General features: G+C 42.2%; 2 protein-coding genes across 2 annotated transcripts; both read left to right on the top strand.

Annotated features, from left to right (window-relative positions):
* Positions 366-2181, top strand: LOC109708105 (geraniol 8-hydroxylase-like). The gene is made up of 2 exons (XM_020229702.1): positions 366-1264; positions 1376-2181. The coding sequence occupies exons 1-2, from the start codon at positions 371-373 to the stop codon at positions 1970-1972; spliced, it is 1491 nt and encodes a 496-aa protein (XP_020085291.1). The 5' UTR covers positions 366-370; the 3' UTR covers positions 1973-2181.
* Positions 4758-6460, top strand: LOC109707856 (geraniol 8-hydroxylase-like). Its single transcript, XM_020229382.1, has 2 exons — positions 4758-5651; positions 5761-6460. Exons 1-2 carry the CDS (start codon positions 4758-4760, stop codon positions 6355-6357), a joined length of 1491 nt encoding a protein of 496 aa, XP_020084971.1. The 3' UTR covers positions 6358-6460.

Here is a 7453-nt window from a genome sequence, read left to right as displayed (position 1 = left end):
ATGATTGAGAAATAATGTACGTGGCTGTGTGCTCCCTCTTAATTTATACCAATTGATTAATTTAACCACCAAAGTAGGTGTATGTAGTAAATGATTGATACTTTTACAATAGGAATTTTATGTCGTACATATATATAGAATATATATGTTTTCTTGAGGTATATATAACCTTGACTTCTTTCTAATAAATTGGCTGGTTGGAACGTGAAGCAGCTAGGGAGTCGTTAAGAACATTGATATGACGTGCAACTTGGCACGACTACCATTATATATCAATCGTCCAAAATTTTCCATTATAAGCCCAAATTCTTATATAGCACCTGCCCCATACACAAGCAACAATAGAATCAAAATTTGAACCATAACTAGCATGGAGCTACAATTGATGATCTTTTGGATCACGACCGCAATCACTCTCCTCTATGTGTTGAGTTTCGTGAGAGCAAAAATTTCGGGCGATGGTTGCCGTCTACCGCCCGGCCCGAGGCTGCTTCCGATCGTCGGAAACATGCTGATGGTCGGCAAGCTGCCCCACCGCACCTACGCTCGCCTCGCGAAGGCCTACGGCCATATCTTCACCATCAAGTTCGGCCAAGCATTAGCGGACGTGGTGGTTTCCTCCCCGGAGATAGCCCGAGAGGTCCTTCAGAAGCAGGACCCGCTCTGCTGCGACCGGTGGGTGCCGGATGCCGCCAAGGCCCACGGCCACAATGTGTCCTCCATGAGTTGGCTCCCCGTGGACCAGCAGTGGCTGAACCTCCGAAAGCTCGTTAACACCGAGCTCGTCTCCTCGCAGAGGCTGGGCGATCTCCAAGCCCTCCGGCACAAGAAGGCCCGCGAACTTGCCGCCTACTTACGAGAAAAATCCTTAGAGGGAGAGCCCGTGAATATCGGGGGAGCTGTGTACTCAACGACGTTGAACACTATCTCAAACCTGCTGTTCTCGCTCGACGTGGTTCACCCTTCCTCGGAAGCCCCGGGGAACTTCAAGGAGATTATGTGGGGGGTGATGTACGAGCTCTCGAATGCCAACATCTCCGACTTCTTCCCGCTTCTCGCTGCCTTGGACCTTCAAGGCAGGCGCCGCCGTCTGGCTGTTCACTTCCGCAGGCTGCACGAAGTGTTAGACAAAATCGTCGATCAAAGGATTCAAGAAAACGCAGCAGAAGGAACGTATAAGGACTTCCTGGAGGCGATCATCCACGGGCATAGTGACGGAAAAGGACTAAGTCTCGACAGACATACAGTAGACACACTGCTTGGGGTAATTAATTAATTAAGAAGCTTTGACGCACCGGCTAGCTTTTTCAAAAATATTAATCATTATCTCATTCAACAACTAATTAACTAGTCCATATATCCATAATTCTCGTAGGATTTGTTCATCGGCGCGGCCGACACGACCACGACCACCATTGAATGGGCCATGGCAGAGGTGCTCCGCAACCCGCGCGTGCTGGTGAAGCTGCGCGAGGAGGTGAAAGAAGCCTTCAAGGAGGGGGAGGTGAACGAGTCCGTCGCCGTGAAGCTTCCCTACCTCCAAGCCGTCGTAAAGGAGACGCTCAGGCTGCACACGCCGGTGCCTTTCTTGCTGCCGCACAAGACCGTGACGACCGTCGAGCTATGCGGGTACACCATACCGAAAGGCACCCGCGTTCTCGTGAACTTCTGGGCGATCGGACGAGACAGAGAATGCTGGCGTGATCCTGACGAGTTCATTCCGGAGAGATTCTTGGAAAGAGAAGTAGATTACGTAGGGCAAAACTTTGAGTTCATCCCCTTCAGCTCCGGCCGGAGGAGGTGCCCGGGATATCCGTTGGCCTACCGTATGCTTCATCTAATGCTCGCGGCTTTGATGCACTTCGACTGGAAGCTACCGGACGGGATGGAGCCCAAGGATGTGGACATGAGTGAGAAGTTTGGAGTCACACTAGCAATGGCTGTGCCGCTTGGTGCAATCCCGGTTGAATAACACAAATAGAAATATCGGAAGAAAAAAAAAAATGTTTGGTATTAGGGAAATTAACTACGACGCAAGTAACCCTTTATGATATAACAATAAGGTTTCTCCTCCGAGAGAGACCGATATAATATATTACTAATTAATAACGCTCGATCTAGATCGCGCTGCCTGTATTTTATGAATAAGAATGCGAAATAAAAGCTAGATAAGTTGGCGAATTTGCCCTCATTTTCGGATAAGCACAGTATATTTCTCTTCATTTTATTTCCTCAATTTTAATCAACCTAGTGTACTGTTCGTGACGGTGCAAAACCATATAACATCGAATTGAAAGAAATGAATGAAATCAATTAAAAATACCAACTCGAGAAAATCCGAAGAACCGACTTGAGAAACTTTAATTAAGCCAACTTGAGAAAGGTAACAAAGAAAGGTCCAAAAAACCCAAAGTAAATTAATTAAGCCTACAACATAAAATAGAATAAAATAAGACAAAAAAAGTAAAACAAAATTAAAAAATGCTACATATATCTATAACACTAATGAAAGAAGAGTCTAAAGAGTAAAGGAATCATATAAAAAAATGTAACTGAAGAATATCTTGACTATTAAAAAATAATATTGATCAATGCGATAAAATTTTATATTTATTTGTTATACTGACTATTAAAAAATAAAATTGATCTATACCATATAATTTTACACTTGATATAAGCAAAAATAAAAAAAAAGNTCGAATTTTTTTAAAAAAAAAATTAAAAAGAGAGAGAGAGTGTGAAAAAAAAGGAGGTGGGGCCCACCGGGGCCCCAAAATCCGGGGAGAGCCTCTGTAGGCTCTCCTTTCATTAGTGACTTGATATAAGCAAAAAAAAAAAAAATGTTAAGGAAAAAAAATAAAAAAAATAAGTAAGAGAGAGAGGGAGTGAGAGTGTTGGGTGAAAAAAATAAAAAAAAAAAGTAAAAGAGAGAGAGAGAAAAAAAAGAGGTGGGGCCCACCGGGGCCCCAAAACCCGGGAGAACCTCTTTAGGCTCTCCTTTCATCAGTGACTTGATATAAGCAAAAAAAAAGAGTTAAGAAAAAAAATTAAAAAAAAAAAGTAAGAGAGAGAGGGAGTGAGAGTGTTGAGTGAAAAAAATTTTAAAAAAAAGTAAAAGAAAGAGAGAGAGAGAGTGTGTGAAAAAAAAGGAGGTGGGGCCCACTGGGGCCCCAAAATCCGGAGAGAGCCTCTTTAGACTCTCCTCTCATTAGTGTTATAGATAGATTAGTGTTATAGATAGATTACCTTGGGAAACTCAAAAAAAAAATAACTTCAGTTATGGGATTGTGGCGGTCTGAAGGACCAGGTCTAGTGATTAATCTTACATTTGATGCACAAAACAATTTCAAACTCGCAAATCCTATCACACTGAGTCGTTGTTACATCCGGTCGCGGGAGCATGGAACTTGCTTTTTTTTTTTTTGAGAAAGAGATAGATAGCACGCTACCCGCTTCGTTTATTTCACTTAGAAATAAACTTAGCTGAAAATATGAATCAATTAAGATTCAAACTTGAGACTTCGGGTACCAATCATCAAACCCTTTGTCACTTACTCTAGGAACGATTGATGAGCATGGAATTTGCTGGTCACGAAATTTTCCTACTTCTTTCCCACTTTCTTTTTCTATTAGCGCGCCGTGGTTTTGAAATTTCCTCTACTCTCCCTCTCTTTTTCTCTCCGCACTTGCTAATCAATTGCTTTGTTCATAAAAATTCACTTACTCGTTTAGCTTGTAAGGCTTTTTGACTCTCTTTTCTGTTTAATCTACAGTTGTCTGAAAAATAATAGTAACGAACGGACAGTAAAATGAAATAGTAAACACACTTTTTGCTCTTTTAGAATACTCATTCTTCTCCATTTGCTGATATTATTATTTTGTTTTCCCTTTTTATTTCTATTGATTTTGTTACTATTCGTTGCTTCTACTGGTTCTTTCTTTGTAGCTTATTATTTTATTCTTTTTATTCTTTTACTATTGATATAGATATAATTTATTATTCTTATAATTTTACCTTTATTTTTCATTTACTTTTTTTACGTTTTAAATGCATCTACTGTTTATTCTTCTTAAGCTTCTTTTACTTTAATTTATTTTTTTAATTCTACAACTTCTTCTTTTATTTTTTGTATATTTTTACTATTTACTTTTCTTCAACTTCTTTTACTTATTTGCTTCCATAAATAAAAGTTATAATATATGCCAATTTATTAATTTCAGTAGATTAATTTTGTATGGAATTTAATAATTAATAGTAAACCTATGTAGTTTACCGGGACAACAGTTAAAGGATTGAAATCAATAGATTTCTTTTTTCTTTTCTCTCTCTCTCTTTTTTTTTTTTTAATTTGGGGGCAAGTGGTAGTTGCAATGCAGGTTCAGTGGAAGGTTATTTATCTATTTATTTATTTATAATTACGCCACGAAATGTATCGATAGGTTAGACTGAGAAATAATGTACTATGGTGTGCTCCCTGTTAATTAATTTAGGTGTAGTAAATGACATTTTGACCATGTGAATTTCCTATCGTACACATAAATAGAAGATGTTTTCTTTGTCCTGTGATATAACGTTGACTTCTTTCTGAGAAATTGGTTGGTTGGAACGTGGAACGGTTAGGAAGTCCTTAAGAACATGGATAAACATGGCACGAGTACCACTATACATCGAGCATACAAAATTTTCCTTTATAAGCCCATATACTCAAGCACCTTGCCTCACACGTACACAAGCAAAATTCGAAACCATAACTAGCATGGAGCTACAATTGATGATCTTTTGGATCACGACCGCAATCACTCTCTTCTATGTGTTGAGTTTAGTGAGAGCAAAACTTTCGGGCGACGGTCGCCGTCTACCGCCGGGCCCGAGGCCACTTCCGATCGTCGGAAACATGCTGATGGTCGGCAAGCAGCCCCACCGCACCTATGCTCGCCTCGCGAAGGCCTACGGCCCGATCTTCACCATCAGGTTCGGCCAAGCATTAGCGGACGTGGTCGTTTCCTCCCGGGAGATAGCCCGAGAGGTCCTCCAGAAGCAAGACCCGCTCTTCTGCGACCGGTGGGTGCCGGATGCTGCCCAGGCCCATGGCCACAATGTGTCCTCCATGCTTTGGCTCCCCGTGGACCAGCAGTGGCGGAACCTCCGAAAGCTCGTCAACACCGAGCTCTTCTCCTCGCAGAGGCTAGACGATCTCCAAGCCCTCCGGCACAAGAAGGCCCGCAAACTTGTCGCCTACTTGCGAGAAAAATCCCTGGAGGGAAAGCTGGTGGATGTCGGGGGAGCTGTGTACTCAACGACGGTGAACACTATCTCAAACCTACTGTTCTCGGTCGACGTGGTGAACCCTTCCTCGGAAGCCCCGGGGAGCTTGAAGGAGATTATGCGGGGGGTGATAGAAGAGATCGCGAACGCCAACATCTCCGACTTCGTCCCCTTTTTCGCTGCCTTGGACCTTCAAGGCAGGCGCCGCCGCCTGGCTGATCACTTTCACAGGCTGCACGAGTTGCTGGACAAAGTCGTCGATCAAAGGATTCAAGAAAACGCAGCAGAAGGAACGTACAAGGACTTTCTGGAGGCGATCATCCACAGGCATACTGACGGAAAAGGACTAAATCTCGACAAACATACCGTAGACACACTGCTTGGGGTAATTAAGAGTTTTCTTTCTTTCTTTTTTTTTTTGAAGAAGAAGAAATATCAATCATTATCTCATTCAACAACTAATTAACTAGTCCATATATCCATAATTCTCGTAGGATTTGTTCATCGGCGCGGCGGACACGACCACGACCACGATTGAATGGGCCATGGCAGAGGTGCTCCGCAACCCGCGCGTGCTGGCGAAGCTGCGAGAGGAGGTGAAAGAAGCCTTCAAGGAGGGGGAGGTGAATGAGTCCATCGCTGTGAAGCTTCCCTACCTCCAAGCCGTCGTGAAAGAGACGCTCAGGCTGCACACGCCGTTGCCTTTCCTGCTGCCGCACAAGACCGTGACGACCGTCGAGCTATGCGGGTACACCATACCGAAAGACACCCGCGTTGTCGTGAACTTCTGGGCTATCGGACGAGACAGAGAACGCTGGCGTGATCCTGATGAGTTCATTCCGGAGAGATTCTTGGAAAGAGATGTAGATTACGTAGGGCAAAACTTTGAGTTCATCCCCTTCGGCTCCGGCCGGAGGAGGTGCCCGGGGTATTCGTTGGGTTACCGTATGCTTCATCTAATGCTCGCGGCTCTGATGCAGTTCGACTGGAAGCTACCAGTCGGGATGGAGCCCAAGGATGTGGACATGAGTGAGAAGTTTGGAGCCACACTAGCAATGGCTGTGCCGCTTTGTGCAATCCCGGTTGAATAACACAAATAGAAATATCGGAAGGAAAAAAAAATGTTTGGTATTTGGGAAACTAAGTCGACGCAAGTAATTAACCCTTTATGCTATAACAATAAGGTTTCTCCTCAGAGAGAGACCGATATAATATGTTACTAATTAATAATGCTCTAGAACGTGGGTAGTGTGCTATTTTTTTTAAAAAAAAAAATTAATAATGCTCTATATCAAGCTGCTTGTATTTTATGAAAAAGAAAGCTGAATAAAAGTTAAATAAGTTGGTGAATGTGCCCTCATTTTCAGATAAGCACAATATATTTCTCTTTATTTTATTTCCTCAATTTTAATCAACCTAGTTTATTGTTCGATGCAAAACCATATAAAATTAAAGCGAAAGAAATGAATGAAATCAATTAAAAATACCAACTCGAGAAACTCTCGAACCGACTTGAGAAACTTTAATTAAGCCAACTTGAGAAAGGCAACGAAGAAAGGTCCAAAAAAACCCAAAGCAAATTAATTAAGCCTACAACATAAAATAGAATAAAATAAGACAAAAAAAGTAAAATAAAATTAAAAAAATGCTGCATATACATATCAATCTTACACTCCGGGTTCAAATGTTCAAAAGCCCTTTTATATGATTGTAGTTAAAAAAAATTTAAAAAGACGAGTGAGCATATATTTTTTTGAGAAAAAGGTAGCAAGCTACCTGCTTCATTCATAAAGTGGGATGAATTAAGCATACAGGGTGGAAGCAACGACGGCCTCCGAAAACGGCAAAAGGAGAAAACAGAGATAAAGAAAAAAAGAAGAAAAGAAACAAAGTAAGCTAGTGCAAGAGTTAGGTCAGGTTAGTATACTCCAGTCTCGAATCAAACTGTTGATACGTCCCGCCGAGTGGACTGCGTTTGGGGGTGCGTCCCGAAAGATGACCGAGTTTCTATCTGACCAGACGACCCACCAGGTTGCCGCCAGATGAGTTAAGCCTTTAAGTTTCAACACGTCGTTTGTAGTTTCCGATACTTTTGCCCAAAGATTGCACACTGCTCCTGTGGTGTCAAGAAGTGCATCGAGGTCCCCAGTAGAGAGTAGAAGGAAGCGAACAAAGATGCAGTTAGCG

The sequence above is a fragment of the Ananas comosus genome, linkage group 3, assembly GCF_001540865.1.
Source record: "Ananas comosus cultivar F153 linkage group 3, ASM154086v1, whole genome shotgun sequence".
In the NCBI taxonomy this organism is placed as follows: Eukaryota; Viridiplantae; Streptophyta; class Magnoliopsida; order Poales; family Bromeliaceae; genus Ananas; species Ananas comosus.
Note: the sequence above shows the minus strand (reverse complement) of the source record. Positions and strands in the feature narration are given on the sequence as shown.